Here is a 22,334-nt window from a genome sequence, read left to right as displayed (position 1 = left end):
GATCGGTGAGAACTGAAGACGACGACGTGCAGGTGACAAGCTAGGGAAGAAGAATCTATTATCGTGGATAGGCGTCGCATGGGTTTTCGCTGCTGCTCACCAGGAAACACGAGATTCTTCAGTGCAGAAAAGGATGTCGATTTTACCGGTTCATTTGAGTGATTTTTGAGCTAAGGCTGTGTTGTTCACAGTGGCGGAGCTAGAGAGAATTGAAGGGGGGTGCACCACTCAATCATGTGTTCATACCCATCGAACCATATAAAATTTTCAAGTGATGTATTGTACTAAATAATTGTGCCTCCCATCAAATATTAAAAAATAAAATCAATATGTGATGCCAATTGTATCAAAAGAGGAGTGCAATGATAAAAATACTGTACTGACCAATATGAGTGAAAGCATTATACCAGCAAAACTAAAATACATTGCCCCAACCTCCATGTTAGCTCTCAACTAAAAAAGCTTATGAACTAATCATGTCAAATAGATACATCATACATTACCTTCTACTATTTATGACTCGATATTTAATTTTTTTAATGTTTGTTAAACAGTAAGGCAAGCCTAGATATATTATATATATTCCTTCACTGATGGCTTGTTCTATCGTCCACTTCTTTTTAAAAAAAAAATCCCAAAAAAATCACCTATACAACATTGATAAATAGTCCTTAATTTTACTATTTTAGGTAGTATGATCTAATCCATATGAAGCCTTGCTATGAACACATTAGTGCATTGAAAATTTGAAACCTTCCTAGTAGCACCTGTTCGGCCTGGTGATCCGCAGTGCACGCGCTGGGCTTTACGCCTCTGTGGCTTAATTCTCAGTCTGGGGGTACACATACGTGAGGCAAGGGGGGTGCCCACATGGTCATTAGGGGGTATTAATCACTAATTTTACTTTCCTAGCCGGGTTCCTAGGAACCCCCTCGGGACAACATAGCTTCGTCCCTGGTTGTTCACACCAAAATTAAAAGTTTGGTTGAAATTAAAACGGTGTGATGGAAAAGTTGGAAGATTGTGTGTGCAGGAAAGTTTTGATGTGACGGAAAAGTTGGAAGTTTGAAGAATTATTTCGGAACTAAACACGGCGTAAATTATAAGAACCTCGTATTTCTGACATCTTCTCCTCGTAGCAAAAGAAAACAAGGCAGCTAATTACCTAATGAAGAGGCACTCTGACAGGGCTCTTTTCGAACGAAGGAATTTTGACAAGATTTTCGCGAAATTTGGTTCAATTCCTGAAAAAGAACATTTTGAAATTCCTCCTTGGGAGACCTATGCAGAGTTTTCTGGGCCATACAAATTACCTGCTAACTTCAGCAAAAGCAGAGAATTTCCTACCGATCGTCCTGGGATAATCTCTCACAGTGGCACAGTTCGTTCATCTTTTCAGGGAGATGTACATGGCCCATGGCTTACATGACCACCATTGCTGCATCGGAGGAACATGAATGTATCGATCTCTGCTGCTGCTGCTGAATGTCTGAAGAAAGCATAGCACTGCAAAAGGAGGCGCGGTACATGGGTACATATGCTGCTGCAGCAGCAATGCAGCTTCAGCTCATCAGCTGGATCAATCGGCTTGGAACGGCCTGCTTGTCCTCTGCATCACCATCCCATTTCGATCTCACTGACAACAATCTCATGTCACAAAGAGCCTCTTTTCTCCAGTACTCACCACTCCCGGCCATCCTCTGCCACTGCACACTACACTATAGACATCCAAGGCCACATGCATGTTTCTCCTTGCGTTTTCCGTTGCCCAATCTTGTCCATGTCCGGATGCTTTCATTTTTCTCCTGGTGAACGCTGATGAGTTCTTCATCCTCTTCTTCTATGAACATTCCATGAACAGATCAGATTCCGAAACAGATGAACCGAGAAGACAATACATATCAGCATCAGTGATGACTGTTGCTGCAGTTGAAAGCTATAACATTCTGCTGTTTGGAAATGAAGGTGTGGTTTATTTGTTGCAGCTAGTCAATGGAAGTAACACAGATTGAATTAGGTACATAAATAATTACAATTGAGAGCCATGAGTTTAGCTGCTAAAATTGTGGTCAGAACTCAGAAGTCAATTTTCAAGTCATTTGAGGGTAACTTCTTTTGCCACTATTCTAGACACACTTCTGCAGGCATTTATTTACAATGAAGAACGTGACAACATTATAATGCTTCCTTAGTGAAATCCTTAGGAATGAGAGAGTACAGGCAGGACAGTTGGAAGAGTTGTTGTCAAAACAAGGAACCAGTGTACTTCTCTGCTTTTCGTAGCTCCAAAGGATCTGCCATTCAATCAAATTGACATCAAAATGGCCCGATCCTCCGCTTATTGTGCTGCCCCCATAGTAAAAAACAGACCAAGACTATCATACAAATAACATGCACACATTCTTGGGTCTCCGGTCTTTCTTTCTTTTCAGATCTTGCTGTAAATCCTCAGGACTCCAGTTATTTAATCTCAGTCCTTCAATCCATTGATTTTTCACTAGTTCTAGCAAATCCCATGTTGAAATGCTTACAATTCTGAAAACATATATACACCATTTCTTACCAGTGCAGGTGTGTTGTTCAGTCATCGTCCTTAATATTGTTGTCTTCAGACGGAAAACTATCAAGCAAATCACTTCCTTTGTAGTTCGTAGAACCAGGACGAGGGTTGAACGGGTACTGACTGTTTGCGATACACAAGGATGCTGATGATGTCCTGTTACTACCAGCACCCCAAACGGCGAACTTTGTATTTTCAAGAAGACCCTCAGAAGCAATCCTTGCATCTCGGAAGGGATCAATGCATTTTTCCTTGGCAAACTTAACACAAGCTTCTCTTGCTGCTTCAAGACAAGCGGCCATCTCACGTTCTTCACATCTCTCTCTTTCTTGATAGTCAGTTGGTGCTCCTCCCAATAAACCTTTCCACCAGGGTGGCTTGCATTTGCGTGATGCAGTAATTGAACACCCAGACCGTGCCCCAGCCTGTGGAATGAAACACAGATCCTTACTCATTCATCATTTTGTTTTAAAAGTAAATTCTCTACTAGAATAGACTTTACTAAGTACACTACACAACAATGGTGGATGAGAAGAGATATGCAAGCAAAGACATATTGATTCAGCCTGTTGGGAGTCAGTTATTATACTAAATGAAATGCCTAAAACAGACCATGGCACCCTAGAAGATTAAGAAAAATTTTAAAGGCAGCTTTAGCTTTTTGATGATTTACTAACACACATGAATTGTTTCTTGATATATAACAGTTCTTGATCAACACAGTATTGTTGTCAATAAGCAACACCTGAACACAATATTTGACAACCTCTGCTCACATAAGTACTGTCCAATCCTTCTGAGAGGATAAATTCCTAACAGGAGGTGAGCTCACAAAGAGGTATCAATAGTTCCAGCACAATGCTTTTAAAATGATAACTCTGCGCATTATAATAGGAACAAGCTGAAAGGTATGATTCATATTCTTTATAATAAGATATACAGAAGACAGCATAACACACTACAGGATACATGCATATGTCAAATCACCGTTGATATTTAGTTCCATCACACATAATTATTACTTCTAGAACCTAACACTAGCAGTATTTCAGTAGAGAAAACTGAAAAATTGTAAATGCACTTCAAGAATATATTGTGAAAGCATTGTCAATCATGACAACTAAAGCTAAGCAGTCATGAGCTGGTTGTTTGCTCTCTTTACTGTATGCAGCTGTTATACTTCCTGACTGCCATAGCTTTAGCCAGTCAGCTCGGCCAGCTGCAAGAGTAATAACAGTCGTCTTGTTTTTTTAAGGGTGAAAGATGCAAAAAGAACATAGTGAACTGCTGTATCAACAGCATAATGCGACACAACAAGGATTATCTTGTCTCGCATATGGAATCAATAAAGTTTGTTCAAAAAAATGAAATTTAATTGTGTAAAGCATGTTCAATCCTAGCAAATGTTGTAGTAGCACATACATGGGATGCTGTCTTCCCTTAAACAAGGGAGATTTATTAGCCAAAATAATATTGTTCCTCCCTTCTATCAGAGTAAAACTCTTAAAGATATACCAGTTGATGCACACAGGATCATTACAACTACTTGCGTGCCCATGTTGCTACAAAAACCTAAAAAGATTATACTGTCATATACATCCCAATGTACAAATGACTCGGTATATCATTGTACTGTGCAAAAGTAAGACAGACTGTGGAATGTACATTGTTGTGGAGCGTTATCAACCCCAACCACTAATCTCCAGTAGCCAGGAGCTGGTTTGCTCTGTTTGATGTATGCAGCTGCTAAACTTATTGCCTAGCATAACTAGCGCAAGGCAACTCGGCCAGCTGCAAAGTGAATCACAATCACAGGGAAAATGCTTTTAACCACAGAGTTGAACTGGACTAATTAAATTTCCTTTATAATCTAGGCACACCAAAAAAAAAAAACACTAGCCAATGGAACAATATCTGATATTCTGATGTAACCAAATCCATCGGTAATAAGGAAAAAAAAATCTTTCGATGCTCTAGAACCAATTTTGCCTATTAAGTATTAACTATTTGCATTAGCCAATGCAACAATATATTTAATGCACCCAAATCCATCAGCAAATTATTTGCATTGCTTGCTCATAGCCGCACCTGTAAACTACCCGAGAAGCTCACATTATTTTGCCAATAGGACACGGAGGAGAAGAGAGCTCACCTCGCATTGCGACAGGAGGCTGGCCTCGGCGGCCTCCCACGCGGCGCGCCAGCTCGCGGCGTCGCGGAAGGCGAGGACGGGTGGCTCGCCGGAGGCGGCAGACGACGGCACGGGCGCACGGAGGAGCGGGAGAGGCGGGTCGAAGCGGACCACGGTGGCCGCCGGGGAGTAGTCCTCGGACTGGTCGACGCTCCCGCCGGGCAACGGGACGTCCATCGCGCCACCGGCGTGGGGACAACGAAGTCGCCGGCGGCAACCGCGGCGGCGAGGGAAGTGGCCTTCGTCGATGCAATTAGTTAGGGTTTGGAATATAAACGAGTAGGATTCGTTTATTTGGGCTGAAAGCCCATATACATATACGGGCCTAATTGCAGCCCATATAGTAAGATGGGCGTAATCCTAGCCCATATGCGTTTGTGAGCCAACATTTTGGGCTTTCGGCCCAAATAAACGAGTAGGATTCATTCGTTTATGGAATAAGTCAATTTTGCCTGCCTCATCTCTTGCGCTTGTGTGAATAACATCCCCCAACCGGAAAACCGGGTATAACGCCTCCTTCATCTCTGAAATCCAGAGCAAATCACCTCCCTTGGTGGTTTTGCTGGCGGTTTCGTCCGACGTGGCGTTGTTGACCCGGTTGACAAGCTGACTCAGCGTGGTGGGACCCACATGTCAGTGTGGCAGCGATGTCATCTTGGACCGACAGCAGTTGACCACCGGGGAGATCGACGGCCGGTGACGCACGACGGCGAGCCGACGAACGGCGGCGAGGTAGGAGTAACGGGAAACGGATGAAGAACGAGTGAGGGACGGGGAACTCGGTGGCCGGCTCGGATGGTGGAGATGGGCAACTACGGATGCCAGCGACGAGAGGACGAGGGCAGCGGCGGAGGCACGGCTTCGGCGGTTGTGGGCGGAAGAGGAATCGGCGCAGGAGGTGGACCTGGCTACAGCGGCCGCGGTCGCTGCACGTGCTCGACCCCTTCGCGGCTGCGGCCGTGCCGCCGCTGCCGAGGCTCCGTTCGGGGATGCCGCCATCGCCGTGGTCGGAGCGGCGGCGGAGGAGGCAACCCCGACACTGATCGACGACTCCCCGCAGCAAGCAGCTGCCCTACCATCTCCTCCTCCTCCTCCTCCTCTCTTTGCCAACTGGATCTGGACTCCACGACGCCACCGCAGCTGTCCACCTTGCCAACGCCACTACACCCGGTGCACCACCTCGCGCCCTCGTGAGCCGCGCCCACGCCGCTGCGTCGCCTCTGCCATCACCACTGTGCACCCATCCTTCCTTCTCTTCGAAGCCACTGCAATAAAATCCCCCACAAAAAATCCCCAAACACATCATCCTCCCCATTTCACTTACCATTCACCGCCGCCACCATCGCCTCCCCAGTCCCCACCATCGGCCCGAGCGCCGCCCCGCGCGCGGCCAGTAGGCCCGCACAGGCGCCGCCTCCGCCTTCGCCGAAACCGCCGTCGCCGCCGGTTTCTTCTTCCTCTGGGGCGCCGCCTCCTCGCGCGCTCCTTTGACTAGCCGTCTTCATCAGGCCGTCGTCATCGCGTCGTGGCCGCCTCCAGGCGCCAACCGCCTCTGCCTCGCCGCCACCATCGCCTCCCCAGTCCCCACCGTCGGCCCGAGCGCCACCCCGCGCGCGGCCAGTCGGCCGCACGGGCGCCGCCTCCGCCTCCGCCGAAACCGCCTCTGCCTCGCCGCCCTTCTCGGTCGCCGCGCCGGCCGCCGTCGCCGTCGCCGCGCCGACTGCCGCCGTCGCCACGCCCATCGCCGCCCAGCGCCGGCTCTGTCTCAGCATCGACAGGAACAGCAGAGAGAAGAATCGAGAGGAGAAGAAAACGAGAAGAAGGGAAAACGTGGGTCCCACCATTTATTATTATTATTTTCTGTGTGAGAATGACATGTGGGTCCCACCACGCTGAGTCAGCTTGTCAACCGGGTCAACAACGCCACGTCGGACGAAACCGCCAGCAAAACCACTGAGGGAGGTGATTTGCTCTGGTTTTCAGAGATGAAGGAGGCGTTATACCCGGTTTTTCGGTTGGGGATGTTATTCACACAAGCGCAAGAGATGAGGGAGGCAAAATGGACTTATTCCTTCGTTTATTTGCTTGTTCGATCAAGTCTGTCTACGTGGCGGCCGAGAGGCGAGAGCTACAAGGTGCAGACAGAATTCAACTCATCCATTGCATGTCTCTAATATGAATTCTAATATGAAGGTGAACTCTTATGACAAATAATGTCTCCTCCACGACGACATATTTCTCATACTTACAAGAATTATGGTTAACTGTGGGATCATGAGAACACTACAGACAGCTAGTTCTATCAAAAAGCTCTGTCGTTGTGAGCTACCCGAACTCGTATGACAAAATGTCTCGTAATTCGTCATTAAAATCAACCGATGCTAATATTCATAACATTTTCTAGAAAATAGGTCGTAAATCAATGATGTTTTACATGCTCGTCATATGGTTTTTGTCACATAATATCATATTTGTTGCAGAATGTTAGCGAACCCCTATCGATAGATCTAGCTACCAACCTTTGCTCGAACACAAGACTAGATGATGAACGGGGCCAAGAACACAGGGTGTTTGGTGCTGCGATGAAGCGGCAGCTTTTCTGTTCTTTTCTCATTGCAAATATAAAAGGAAAGACAAAGACATGCAAATCACCATGATCCTCCACTATGCGCACCACGATTGGTTCACGGCGTGTGCCATCCCACACGCCCCCGATCGTGGTGCACGACTCGACTATGACGCGCTCGGTTCGCACTCTATGCAATAGAAGCGCCGGGCCCAACTTGCAACCGATAACATGGGAAATAATTAACACACAGCAACACACAGTAACACATACATGAATCCCCGCACCAAAAAAAAAAAAAAACATAGATGAATCCTTACACAAGATTATTATTATTAAGTATCTTCAATATGATCCTCATTAGGCCTAGCCTTTCATCATTTCAATCTTGGGCAATACTTCAGTCGCCAAGTCCGGGCGCTGTTTCCTGTCATTACTGCTGCATTTCAGGCCTAGGTATATCATTTGTACAACGTGTCCTACGTACTTGTCTTCCAAGTTCAGTTTGCTGTCCACGATTTCCAGTGTCGTGAGCAACTTTTGCCTGGATGTATTCTGTGTTTCCAAATTTACACCTGCGGCCAAACTAACGGATAAATATTTTTCTAAAAACACTGCACTTTCCCCTGTTACTAGCTGCAACAAAATGATACCCAAAGCAAACACATCTGACTGAGGGGTCAATTGTTTTGAACTCGCGAACTCCGGATCCATATAGCCCCCACTGCCCTTTGGTTCTTTTGTTTCATGGAGAGGTGTTGCTGTGTGTTGAGTATACTCTAAATGGCGGGAAATTCCAAAGTCGCCGAGCTTGCATTCATTTTCAGCGTTGAAAAGGATGTTGCTGGGCTTAAGATCACCGTGGGCAATTGGATTAGGTTTTGTTTCGTGGAGGAACAGAAGAGCAGAGCATATGCTGGCAGCCACTTTAACTCTTTCTTCCCATGAGAAAGATCCTCTGCGTTCTTTTAAGAGACGATCTTCAAGGGTACCATTAGGTAAATACTCATAAACGAGTGCGAGTTTCTCAGTGCAGGCTCCTATCAGGGTGACCAGGTTTGGATGTCGGATTCTCCTGAGGATCTCAATCTGCGTTGTAGTGTCATATATGAGAAAGAATAAGAATGCAAGAAAACCTTTATATTTTGGGCAAAATTGCTGTTTGTAAAAAAACATTTTGTATGAAAAAGGTGCATCAATGGAGAAACAATTAAGAAAACATAGCAAGTACAATACGAACTAGTTGAGCTAGTATCTATCTATCTATTATATTATTAAAACAGTTTTGAAAGAAGGCACCACGTTTGCTGTGGGGGCTAAAAATTCCCACATTAATCGAAGAAAAAGAGAAAATATTTTGATCGTTAGATTGTAGCTGTTTAGATTTTTCAATGGTGCAGATTAACACATGAAAAATATCGGAGTCCAACTAGAAAACGACTACAGGAAATTGGGACCGGCCTATTCTATATACAGAGATGGCAAGTTAATTAAACCTTTATGATTAGGATTAGGAGTCGGACATATTTGCATGGAGATCCTGTAATCAAATACAGAGTACAAATCTAATCAGTGTAGGACACGTTAACACAAGGTAGAAATAAAAAAAAATCAAATAACCAATACAGTTGGAATAAAACAATGTAAGAATATCATGTATGCATGAGCAAAGGGACCAGGAACATTAGGCGTCCAAGTAGAAATACATTTTAAAAATAAATAAAATTCGGAATAAACAATAATTAATATTGAAAGAAGAGTCTATATAAGAACCCAATACGATATTAATCAAAATTTGGAATAAAAATAAAATAAAACCCAAAATTAGAAAAATAAAGGACATAAGAGTTTAAGTTGGAATACAAATTAAAAATAATTGAAATTCGGAATTAAAAATAAGCGATATTAAATGAAGAGTACATATAAAAACCTAATACGAGATTAATTAGAATTCAGAATAAAATATAAATAAAAATAACATAATTTTAATTAAAATTTGAAAAAAAATCAAATTAAATTCGAAAATATAAAAATAATTATAGGAGCTCAAGTATAAATATAATTTATAAATAATATAATATCGGAATAAAAAATATGGAATTTTCAATAAACACCATCCATCTAGAAAACGCAACGATGACGAATGACAATAAAGAGGGAAGAAGCAACAAAGTCGTAGGAGTAAAGTGACAGCAGTTGATGGGACATCTAAAAACTATAAACAAAACCTAAATAGAATCCCAATGGCGATCAAAAGAAGGGACGACGGACAGGCCGTTAAGCAGTACGATCACGGTGGTTGGCGGGATTTCTAGAAAGTAAAAAAATAAACCTCAATAATATTAAAGAGGGAAGATAACAAGGGTAAACACAATAAACAAAACCACAAATAGAATCCCAATGACGATTAAAAGGAGAGATGACGGGTAACCTGTTAAGCAGCACAAACACGATGGTTAGCAGGAAAGTAAAAAATAAACCATAATGAGAATCACGTTCGAATTTTAAAATCTCAATGACAATTAAAAGGGAAGACATCAGGCTGGCCGTATAGAAGTATAATGGCTAACCTGCTTACGGTTTGGTGGGACTTCTACAATGTTAAAAGTGAACACCGACGATCATTATATTCGATTTTTAAAATCCAAATGACGATAAAGAGAGAAGGAGACGGACGGGCATAAGTGGAGTAGAGTGGCGGCGTTTGATGGGACTTCTAAAAGTTATAAAAATGAAAGCCAATGAGTTGATTAAGTCTAAAATTTATAAGGTTCTATTTTAAAGTTCAAAGGAGGACGAATAGATGCCGTAGTAGATCGAGCAAGCAAATAAATGGGTGAAAAAAGAGCAAGAGGTAGCGGCAAGTGTGACTTTAAAAAACTATAAAATTAGAAAATTAGAGATGATAAGGTTCAGTCTTTTAAAGTCCTAATATAATGAGGAAGCTATTTAACAAATTTTAAGTAAACTCATATGTAAATAATTTTGTATGGATACTAGCCACGCAATTGCGCGGGCCACCTAGCTAGTCTATCTATTCTATTATTATATTATTAAAACAGCTTTGAAAGGAGTCACCACGTTCGCTGTGGGAGCTAGAAATTCCCACATTAATCGGATAAAAAGAAAAAGATTTTAACCATTGGATTATAATAGATCTAGATTTTAACGGTTAAGATCTAATACGTATATAGTTAGAAATTAGAGTTATAGTGCTAACGTAGGAATACAAAGTGGTCTGCTCGATTGCCATCAAATTCCAAAAAAAATTACCGAGATCGGTTTGGATTCCGATTAAAAGAAGAAAGGCATGAACTAATATATATATATATATATATATATATATATATATATATATATATATATATATATATATATATATATATATATAATTAAAAAATATGTAAGGCTTCCGGTAAAAAAAGTTTCGTCCGTCTCTTTTTTTTCTTTTTCGCTATTTTCTCTTTTTTTCTGTTTTCCTTTCTTTCCGTCCGACTTCTTTTTTTCGCTGTTTTCTCTTTTTTTTTCCGGATTTCCTTCCTTTCTGTCCGCTTCTCTTCTTTTTTTTCCCCTTTTTTCCGTTTTGTTCTGTCCGTCTATTTTTCTTTTTTGTCCTCTTTATTTTTCTTTTGTAGTTTTTCGTACACAGTCAGCTCTATCTCCCCATATGTTTTCAGCCCATATATTTTCTCCTCGAATCTACTACTGTTTAAGTATAAGATGTTTCCTTCGCCCGTTAATAAAAAAAGCGATAAAAAATATTCGATTGTAATTCAAAAAGTCCGGTCCGGAAAAAAAAAGGCGCGGCAAGGAAAAAAAAAACCTGACCGATTCCTATACGTCCTAAAAAAGCGGATAAAAAAAAGCAGAAAAAACGATTGTAAAAAAAAGCCCGGCACAGCAAGAAAAAACATAGAAAAGGACAAAAATTAATTTTTATCCGTTTCCTTTGTCCGTTTTATTTTCCTGTGGTCATTTTTTTCACCGTTTTTCCCCGTTTTTTCGTCCGTTTTCCTTTTTTCCGTTTTATTTTTCTTTGCGTTGTTTTTTTTCTTTTTTTCTTTCACCGTTTTTCCGGTTTCAACAAAACCCAACATGCTATTTTTTGGCGGTTTTTTTTTGTCGGGCCGAACCCTAGCGCCGCCGCCATGTCGATTTGCCTCTTTCCTCATCCCTTTAGTTCGTCATTTTTTATTCCGAGTTTTGCGGATTGCTTCGACTTTGTAAAAAAAAAATCGAAAAAGGAGATCAAGTGGATTAAAATCTCTCAACAATTTTGGAGATCGAGAAAGATTCGGCCGCATTTGACGGAGAGGATCGACTTCGTCATCGTATGTGCACAGTACTATGCGAGCTCGACCGGATTACCACATTTGGTGGGAGGATCGGCTTCGTCATGGTACAAGCACGAGACTATTCGAGCTGGGCCTACAGCTCCACTTATGGGCTGAGCCGAAGGGAGATAGGCCAAGCAAAGGACTGTTCGAGCTGGGCCTACAGCTCCATTTGTGGGCTGAGCCGAAAAGAGACAGGCCGAGCAGATAGAGGCAGCGGACTGCTCTAGGACTAAGCTGAAAAGGAAAGAAATAATGAACGTTCGGTCCAAAAACCAGAAAGCATTCGGTCTAAAAACAAGGGAGTATAATGTATAGTATAAAAAACGTTTTTACCCGTTGCAACGCACGGATATTTTTTCTAGTGTATATATATATATATATATATATATATATATATATATATATATATATATATATATATATATATACCTATTATAAAAATTGAAGATGTTTTTGCCACAAATTTTCGTACGTCTTTCTAATCCGATTCTGTTTCTGTTTTGCGGCTTCGTTTATTCTGTTTAGCCGTTTCGTTTATTAGCGAGAAGAAAAAAAGGGATTAGACCGGTATTGCATGCGAGACGGACAGCGAAGGGGCTCAATGCCTGCCTGGGCCTCAGCCCAAGTAACGCATGAGCCCATAATCTTCTAATTGTGATTGGCCATAGAGTATTCTATTTGGTATTTTCTCCGTCTCAAAATTTAATAATTTTAGCCTTTAGAATTTGTTCCCATTTAATTTTACAAATTTTCTTAATACTTGTTCCAACTATAAAACTTTTTATATTTTGATTAGTACGGTTGTAGTAATAAATAAATTAAACTGAATTTAAATTTGGCTTCCGTAGAATTTTTCGTCCATCGTCGCACGCGCTTACGCTGTCCGATTCCATCACCTGGCATCGAACGCGCGTCTTCCTGTGTAAACCACGCAAGGCCGACAACCGCAAGCAATCAAACCTACAAGCCAAATATGAAACCCCCGTTTCAAAAGTTCCCAAATTAGAACTCTAAATTTTCAAATTAAGATGATGAAAAACACCAAATCAACATGAAAGGAAGTTGGATAAAATATATATTCAACGAGTTCTCACAGTAGATTTCACCTAAACTAAAACGTATAACAATAACAAAATTAAAATAGCCTTCACCCGTTGCAACGCACGGGCACATATATATATATATATATATATATATATATATATATATATATATATATATATATATATATATATATATATATATATATATATATATATATATATATATATATATATATAGAGAGAGAGAGAGAGAGAGAGAGAGAGAGAGAGATTAAAAATAAGTAAGGCTTCCGTAAATTATTTTTTTGCTCGGTTTTCTTCTGGTTTTTTTGTCCGATTGGTTTTTTCTCCGAGCGCGGTTTTTCTTTGGGCCCGGTTTCTTTCGTCCGATTTTTTAGTGGGTCACGATTTTTTTTGTTCCGGTTTTTTCTTGGTGCACACAAAGGATTGAATCCCAAATAGAGTTACCTAATCTTTATCTTTACCTTTTATAAAATTGAAGATATTTTGTACTCAACTTAATTTTCATCCGTCATCTGTGTTAGACGCGTATAAAACCAAATCGGACTGAAAAAACAATCAACTGGCAACACGACCAAAAAACGAGATCGAACCAAAAAAACCATCCACCAGCGACCCGAACAAAAACTACCAGATCGGACAGCAAAAAAAACTTGACGACCTAGATAGTAGTAGAAAAACCTTGTGTATTATTAAAAAAAACAGATCAACCATGTGTATTATTAGAAGAAAAACCACATCAGACGGAAAAAAATGAGCGACCCGGATCAGACCTGAAAAAAACCATGTGTATTATGCAACATGTGTATTATTACAAAACTAGATCGGGGCAAAAAAAAACTCAGCAAAAACCATGTGTATTATTAGAAGAAAAACTAGATCGGACTGGACAAAAAATGAGCGATCCAGATCAGACCCGGAGGTCACCATAGTCGTTTCTCTCTCTCTCTCTACCATGTTATCAATCGTGTTTATGCTTTTCTGGTTTTCTTCGTTACCAATGTCCACCATCAATAGATGAGACCAATTGTGGGACACATTCTACCACAGTCCTCAGCGCCGACCATTAATAGATGAGTCCAATTGTGGGACACGTCCTACCACAGTTCTTACCGCCGTTTGATCGTCGGACCATCCACGTCCGTCTTGAGCATTATGAGAACATGAGGATATCAATATGCAATAGTGGTTTTTATCCATCCTAATTATTATTAAAATTTCTAATCAATACTCCATCTATCTCATAATATAAGGCGTGGTCAAAGTTGGCACGGTCTCCAAAACTAATCTTTAGGTTATAATTTCTCGTATACTATAAGGTTTATAGCAACAAAATTATAACCATATAAAAGTAAACTTAAATCTTAATCTAATGATATAATTTTTAACAAATAAAATTCATTTCATTTTATACTAGGTGTTGGTCAAATGTTTTAAAGGTTGAATCTTGAAATACGTGTGCGCCTTGTATTATGGGATGGAGGGAGTACTTAGCCTAAGAAATAATTTATTCGTAGCGAAGCACGGGCAAGCAATCCTCATCAAGCACGTACCACCATAGCTCCGGTATTGGTTGGTGTTGATGGTGTCCTAGGTAATTAATTAAGGACTTTCCATGTATTAATCTCTAATAATAACATCATCAACTAATTAATTAATAAATACACCATACATGCATGCGTACGTGAACGTGACAGTCTTCCATGCTTGGACAGTATGGCTGAATATTTGTAACTGATGTAAGGTGAAGAGTCAGGATTATCTAAATAAGATAGCTTGAAGAAAAATCCACGTTTTTGTTCTAGAGGCCAAAAATACCATGTTAATCGAAAAAATATTATAAAATAATGATAATATGATAGAAAATCTACACATATGGTCGTAATACCTTATCTTCTTAAAAAAGATAACTACAAAAGAAGATTGTTCTCAAGGTTTCGAAATTCTAACAATAACAAAAGATAATAATTGTTAGATGATAGCATGTCAAAGTTATTGTGGTTGAATTTAGGAGGTTGTACAATAGTTTTGACTAGATATCGTATATAATTTATGTATTGTCTTATTATAAAGTAAAATAAAAATAAGTCTCCATGTTTGTTTTCAAAGCCTATAAATTCCTACACTAATCAAAGAAAGCGAAAAATTCCTTGTTCTCAAAGCCTATAAATTCTTACATTAATCAAAGAAAGCGAATAAGTCCCTGTAAACTAACACCTAAGATAGGCTTGAAAGGAGACACCGCGTTCGCTCTAGAGATAAACTTAATATGAATTCCAAATAAACTTAAAAATAATTACAAAATAAAATGATATACTAAAACTTAATCTAGGCGCTAGAAATTCTCGTATTAATGAAAAAGTTCAATTAAGAATATAATTTAGAAATAACTAAAATTGCGAATAAAAATAGAGAATATAGAAAGAAGAGTCTATCTAGATCAACACAACACGAGATTAATGAAAATCCGGAATACAAATAAAACAATTTTGAAATTGTATTTTCAAATTACGGAGATAAAATGTTGTTATTATTATGAGACGTGAATAATCCACGGTTATGATTTGCCATGGTTATCTTATCTCTATAGATGAAGCACCATAAAAGAACTCCGCACTTAATTACCTATTTACCTCTTGAGCGAACGCCCGCACTCCTCGGTGGCTTATCTCTTTGGTAATCTTCACGGCAACTGTTGCGCCACGAATGACTGCCTTGTACACAGTACCAAATCCACCTGTTCCAAGAAGATGCCTGTTGGTATCGTTGACTGCAGCATCTACCTCTGAAGCTTTGTAGTCGATGAAGTTAACCAAGGCAGAAGGTTCTCTCTCAATCCACTCACGATATCTTGCAAACTGTTCCAACAATATTTTCATCCTTATGTCACGGTTCTTTTGTTTTTCTTCAGCATTCTGTTCACACTGCATCATATAATTTATTTTCGTGTTAGGTCAAGACTATTACATTGTACATGCGGTCCCCCCTCCAAAAAAAAGGTGGGGGGGGGGGGGGCGCAAAACTACATGTCTACATGCACTGAGAGTTACCTAACGCAATGCCTGATGACTTGCATTGACACGAAGGTACGAAGGAATAGTGCCGATACATTGATGGGAATGTATCCTATACATAATCCTTCTCATATATGCATCGTGCAGACCAACTAAAAACTATTAAAAAAAATCTAAAAATAAAATTATATATGTTTTTAGTAATATTTATATCTATATAAATTCATTATATATAGGGAGTAAACAAAGTTAAAATTCTGACAGATTTATACTCCTAAACTATCAAAATTTTTTTTTTGTTGAAATTTGTTAGTTGGTGTGTATGGTGTGTACATAAAAAGTTTTAAGAGTTGTTAGAATTTTGTTTTTTTTGTTGCTCTCTATATAATAAATTTGAAGATAGAACTTTATACATAGATACAATATACTAAAAGTATATATACAAATATTTTGTGATATTTTTTAAGTTGATGTGTACACAAGAAGGCTTGTGTATGTAGTATACCTTCCATGTAAATGAAGTGTAATTATATTTTATTTATACTATAATAACTATAGTAGTTTTATAGTTACATTTGAAAGTTTTGTAATAAAAAAAAGCCTGCGACAATATTTTAGCAATTATCAAGAGAAGGAAAAATTTGCTGCCACAATTATAACAAATGCTAAGTTAAATCGTAGTCTCTCTTTCCAGTTGGGAAAAATTACTCCTAGCACTGATCTGTTGAGTTTTGGGCTCGTATAAGCTCCTCATGTTTTTTTAAATCACTTATGGCCTCTTTATTGTATTATGCTCTTTTTAAAATCTTTGAACCTACTTAAAAACATAGGCAACTATATATATTTGTTGTCATCAAGATTTAAACCCTGTTTGATCGAGGCACCTATGATTCCACCACTATGTCAATGGTGCTTTCCCCATGCTCTGGGACAAGGATTTTCTACACCTAGATGCCATGGCACCCATCATTTGCATGCGATACAAATAGTTATATAAAAAATTAAAAATAATTAGTAACATCGTTTGTGATGATATAAGTCTATACACAAACATGCAGGACTAAATTTGATCTACAACTAGAGAGCCAAAAATAATAAAGATAGTGAATAGTACCCGTACAGTGCAGATAAAATTTGTTATTTTTGTTTTTTCATATATCGATCGAATTTAGATTTACATGTTTGTATAGTATCTTATATTATCATGGTCTATCTTATCAAATTTTATGATATTTTTATATAACTGTTTAAATTACATGCATAGTAAAACAGAAATTCGGCCATGGCACCTAGGTGTAAAAAATACTTTCCGCCATGCTATGTGATACATAAATTCGGATGCCAAATTTGTATATACTTACACATGATTCCACAGTGCTGTACTTGGCGCGGATTTGAAGCAATCTGACCTCCCCAGTGCCTGGATTAGTCCTCACCATTTCCTTGTGTATTACACCTTGTGCAAGCGAAAATTTTCCTGTGCCGCCAACGATAGCCCACTCACCTTTCTGACCAGTTGTGTAAGTCCCAGCAACTAAAAGCGTGGATCCCACGAACCTTCGTAGATGTCGATATATCCATCAATCCATGCATGTCCACGAAGTGGTATGTATGTATTGTGAATCAAATAGCCAATCCACATAGATAGATACATACACACGTAGATGTATGTATGTATTATAAGTCGTTTGAATTTTTTCCCTAGTTAAACTTTATTAAGTTTGATCAAATTTATATAAAAAATTTAGCAACATTTAAAATATCAAATTAGTTTCATTAAACCTAACATTAAATATATTTTAATAATACGTTTGTTTTGTGTTAAAAATACTTTTATATTTCTCTATAAAGGCCATGTTTAGTTCCAAAATAATTCTTCAAACTTCCAACTTTTCCATCGCATCAAAACTTTACTACACATATAAACTTTCAACTTTTCCGTCACATCATTCCAATTACAACCAAATTTCCAATTTTAATGTGAACTAAACACAGCCAAAGTTGAAAGATATTTGACTATAAAAAAAGTCAAACAACTTGTAAAATGAAAACCCAATTTCACTAGCAGGCACATGCAGGAGGAGGAAAGAAACTGAACGTACTCTGAGCCGTCGACGAAGACGATCTGGCCAGTAGTGAACCACTGGTCAACCATTTCCTGGACAGTTTGCATGTGATGACCCCGTGCACGAGCGACGAGTTTCCCTTTGGATTGGTCTTCATCATCATACAGAGGCCAATCATGAACCGCTAGCACACCAAACTGTAAGTAATTACCACCTGGCTGTAAGTAATTACCACCTGGCTTTATCAGCACCTGTTGGTTCTTGTTTGGCCCAGAGTACGCCTGGTGCAAAAACAAGTCTAGATTGAGATGCTTATGAGTACTGGAAGTAGTTTGGGCCGGGATCAGCTCATGAGCCATGGCTATAGGCTTGTTGGTTGGGGTGAGAAATTAATAGTGTTGGAAGCTAATCTCTGTGCCTTCACTGTAGGGACTGGGGATGCACGGCGAGGGTGGCTGCATATGGGTTCTTATAGAATCATCATTCTCAATGAGAGAAAATCTATTCTATACCACTTAGTTTGTTCGAGTTCAACGATTTACCATCGACATTGTCTCTTTCTATAATATACCGGTGACTTTATCAACTGTTCTACCATACGTCATTGGGCTGGATATTATTTTCAAAATTACCCAAAATACCCTTATGGATATATAAGGTTAATAATTGATTTATTCTATTAGAAGTTTCAAAAAAATATGAAAACTTTTATATAGCCTCCTTACACAACATGGAAGTTTGTATAGAAGTTTTAAGTTTTTTACATTTATATTTTTTAGAAAATATAACTTATCTGTTATATGTTATATAAGATCCTTTTTTATTAATGTTTTTAATATAAATTATCTTTCATACACTACATAAGATATTTTGTGCTATTATCTCTCGTATAAGCAAATTTTCTCTCATATACCATATAAAAATATTTTTTTCTAAAAATTAAATATACCAGAAAAACTTGAAACATGTATACAAACTTCCATGTTGTGTAACGAGGCCACATAAAAATTTTCATATTTTTCTGAAACTTCTAACGAGATAAATCAATTGTTAATCTTGTATGTTTCTAAAGGTATTTTAGGTATTTTTGGAAAGAAGCTCAATGGTGTATTGTAGAACAATTGATAAAGTCGTTGATATATTATAGAAAGAGACAATGTTGATGGTAAATTGTTGAACTCGAATAAACTCAATGGTATAGAATAGATTCTCTTTCAATGATGATGATAGGCAAGTGAAGCACGTGCTTTATTTTTATTACTACCTCCGTATTTTAATGCATGACGTCGTTGACTTTTTGTCTAATGTTTGACTATTCGTCTTATTCAAAAAATTTATGTAATTATCATTTATTTTATTATGACTTGATTTGTTATCAAATGTTCTTTAAGCATGACATAAATATTTTCATATTTGCACAAAAATTTTGAATAAAACGAATGGTCAAACATTGGTCGAAAAGTCAACGGCATCATACATTAAAATATGGAGGGAGTATATTTCAGCAAACTTTGGCCAATATCCAAAAGTACAACTCGTTCTTTAATAAAATCTCTCGATCATCTTTTTAAAAATGCCTCTGTAGCATCGATCATATGGTTTGACAAATTTAATGTTAACTTTGCGTGGACCACTATGCTAATTTTAAAAGATTAGTTTTGGTACCTCGTTTCTAAGGATGGAAGAAGACCTAAAACTAATTTTATGATGTTTGCGAATGATGTGAGCTATCTATACCACTTTTTATAAGCTCTTACGTTAACAAGAAAAATCCAACCATATTAATTATATAGATCGTAACACCATCACCGTAGATTGTACGAGTATGTTTTACGCGGGCTTTTTTTTGACATGTGCATGTTCCGAAAGCCCACGTACGTATTGGCAACCAATCCAATCTGTTGTGTGGTCATTACGATTGGATCCTTTCGCTGCGTACGTACCGGTCTAAGACACTCGATTCGTGTACGTGGCTGTTGTGATGTTATCACGATTATGCCTGGTTGAAGCATGTTACCTGGTGTGGATTGGATTGCAGGGGTATCCAACTCGGCGGATTCTTGCGCGCAGGTTTCTTGCTGGTTGATCAGCGCTATCTATCGGCTGCAGCTGTACCTCCGACGCACCTCTGATTCTTCCTGGTCACCAGGCCAAGTTTCAGGCTCCTGTCCGTCGACGCAGCGAATTAGTATCGTTTTCATTAATCATTCTGCAAATTATGGAAGTGTCGCCTTTATTTTTGTTTTACCAGAAGTACATGCAGTGCTTCTGCACAATCTGGGAAATTAACATGGCTATCTTATCTATATAGCAGATTAAAGGTGATCATGGAAGGTTTCCTTAAAAAAATGTGGTGATGGAAGGGTGAATGATGCAACTATAAATGCAAAACCAAGAGTTGAGCTTAATTTATCAGATTAGGAAGCAAACCAGGTCCATTGCATTTTATTTCCTTTTTTTTTAATTTAAATAGGCCTTTTACTTTGCCATCTTAAATGATAAATTCCAGCAATGCAAGCTCAGTAAAATGTCTCTTTTCTAGGTAAATATATGTCTGTGTCACCCATTAATTAATTAAGGACCACACCAATGTGTTTAACGGTACTAAATAAAGATATTTGCTAAATGTCTAATAGAGCATATGTGGCAATAATTTGATAAATTAAAGTTAAGAAAAATAACTTGACCGGCCCAAAGTATAACCGAGCATAGTAGAAAAATAGTCTATATATAAGGTAGAACTTTAACTGTTAGTTGTTCCGTTTAGTTTCCATGCACACAATATCAGAGCTATTTTATCGAGTACTTAATTTGTTTTTTGCACATTGCCTTCGGGCTGCCTGTAATCAACGCTATTTTGTCCCGTCCATTGCTATATGTTGGTGCGTACTTTGTATTTTCAAAATTGCTACTTCCTCCGTTTCACAATGTAAATCATTCTAGCATTTCTCATATTCATATTGATGTTAATGAATCTAGATAGATATATATGCCTAGGTTCATTAACATTAATATGAATATGTGAAATGCTAGAATGACTTACATTGTAAAACAGAGGGAGTACCCAACATAAAAAACTATTTTATGTAGGCTAGAAAAGATTATGTACATAACTGAATCATTAAGGCGAGTGTTAAAAATAAATGATGAAGTGGACTTTTTATAACAGAAAGGTAGCCCGCGCCATGCGCGGGCAAAAAACTTATATAGACGGAATATCAACCAGATGATACATGCCATGTTTGAAAAGCACTATTTCTCAATAAATTTTCTACATCGCATTGCTTAGATAATTTTTCCAAACTATTTGTTAGCTTTTAAAATATATGATATTTAAAACATCGCAATAAATAATTATCTATGATTTCTTCAGTACAGAGCTATATTTAGTTTGTTTAGGAAACATTTATAATTTAAAAGTAAGGTGTTTTGTCTTATTTAATTGAATGTTTAGTGGCATTTTTTGAACAAATAAAAAAACTTTTATTATTAATAAATATGTTTTATTTGTAGAATCAAGTTAGTCATCCTTTTGGTTGGTTCTTATTGACGCAAGTTATTACATACTTAGCATACACTACGACCTTAGTGTGGCTTCTTATATATGTAATAATATGTGGAAAAACTCATAATGCTATGGTATGGTATATTATAGATGTAAGGCCATTAATATCTAAGTATTTAAAAATTGTTATGAAATTGAAATATCAATTGTATTAGACTTTCTCCAAATAAATTCAATTTAGTCCTTTTAGCATTTTACTTCTATCATTATAGATCTAATTTAATTATTGTGCAGTTATATAGAACGATAAAATCTATATCTTTTTTTTTTCATAATTTCATAATTGTTTGAATGTCATGCTAAAGTTAAAAAAAAATATAACCCCGAAGTGGCATATGAAAAGTTAAATTACAGTGAATATAGAATAAACGGATCACGTGATTTAGATGTTATAGTTATTTATTTTTTAGTATAAGTTTGGCAGCATTGCTCATAGTTATATTCATTTTACTTTTTTTTGCAGATCTAATTTAATTATGAAGTTATGTACGATGATATAATAATAATAATAATGATAATTATTATTATTATTATTTCATATTTTTTATAATTGCCTGAGTGACACACAAAAGTCCGAAAATAAAACCCAAAATGGCATTTCTTTTCAAAGTTGAATTATAGTTAAATTTGTTCTTCAACTGTAAATTTAGTCATAAGATATAAGCGGATAAAAATTAGTTATATGATTTAGATTTTATAAAAAATATTTTTTGCTTTTCTAACTAATAAAACATGAAAATAGGAGAAGTAACAGGGAGAAAAGATGTCATATTTTTTCTTAGAAAAAGTAACATACGTATATACATACATGCCTAGGTGGGCATAATAATAACATACTTCTATAGTAAATATGGGTTTTTAACTGTAAATTTATTAATGATAAATTATCTTACAACATAAGCGGATCAAATACATGTGTGATTTAGATACTATATAAATAATCTAACAACATAAGCATATAAGAATACATA

At 37.9% G+C, this 22,334-nt stretch overlaps 2 protein-coding genes across 2 annotated transcripts; both read right to left on the bottom strand.

Annotated features, from left to right (window-relative positions):
* Positions 1-1,240: 1,240 nt before the first annotated feature.
* On the bottom strand, positions 1,241-4,984 carry LOC127753914 (uncharacterized). Its single transcript, XM_052279361.1, has 2 exons — positions 4,713-4,984; positions 1,241-2,985 (listed from the first exon to the last, which is right to left on the bottom strand). The coding sequence occupies exons 1-2, from the start codon at positions 4,926-4,928 to the stop codon at positions 2,581-2,583; spliced, it is 621 nt and encodes a 206-aa protein (XP_052135321.1). The 5' UTR covers positions 4,929-4,984; the 3' UTR covers positions 1,241-2,580.
* Positions 4,985-7,683: 2,699 nt separating this feature from the next.
* Positions 7,684-18,157, bottom strand: LOC127755808 (U-box domain-containing protein 70-like). Its single transcript, XM_052281448.1, has 4 exons — positions 17,835-18,157; positions 17,094-17,289; positions 15,352-15,642; positions 7,684-8,406 (listed from the first exon to the last, which is right to left on the bottom strand). The coding sequence occupies exons 1-4, from the start codon at positions 18,155-18,157 to the stop codon at positions 7,684-7,686; spliced, it is 1,533 nt and encodes a 510-aa protein (XP_052137408.1).
* Positions 18,158-22,334: the final 4,177 nt, after the last annotated feature.

The sequence above is a fragment of the Oryza glaberrima genome, chromosome 11 (assembly GCF_000147395.1).
Source record: "Oryza glaberrima chromosome 11, OglaRS2, whole genome shotgun sequence".
NCBI lineage: Eukaryota > Viridiplantae > Streptophyta > Magnoliopsida > Poales > Poaceae > Oryza > Oryza glaberrima.
Note: the sequence above shows the minus strand (reverse complement) of the source record. Positions and strands in the feature narration are given on the sequence as shown.

Coding starts and splice junctions, on each gene's coding strand:
- LOC127753914 (XM_052279361.1), bottom strand. CDS start 4,928: ATGGACGTCCCGTTGCCCGGCGGGAGCGTCGACCAGTCCGAGGACTAC. Junction 2,986..4,712: donor GCCTCCTGTCGCAATGCGAG/GTGAGCTCTCTT, acceptor TTCATTCCACAG/GCTGGGGCACGGTCTGGGTG.
- LOC127755808 (XM_052281448.1), bottom strand. CDS start 18,157: ATGGCTCATGAGCTGATCCCGGCCCAAACTACTTCCAGTACTCATAAG. Junction 15,643..17,093: donor ACAGCACTGTGGAATCATGT/GTAAGTATATAC, acceptor TATATGATGCAG/TGTGAACAGAATGCTGAAGA. Junction 8,407..15,351: donor TGCGGGCGTTCGCTCAAGAG/GTAAATAGGTAA, acceptor ACTACAACGCAG/ATTGAGATCCTCAGGAGAAT.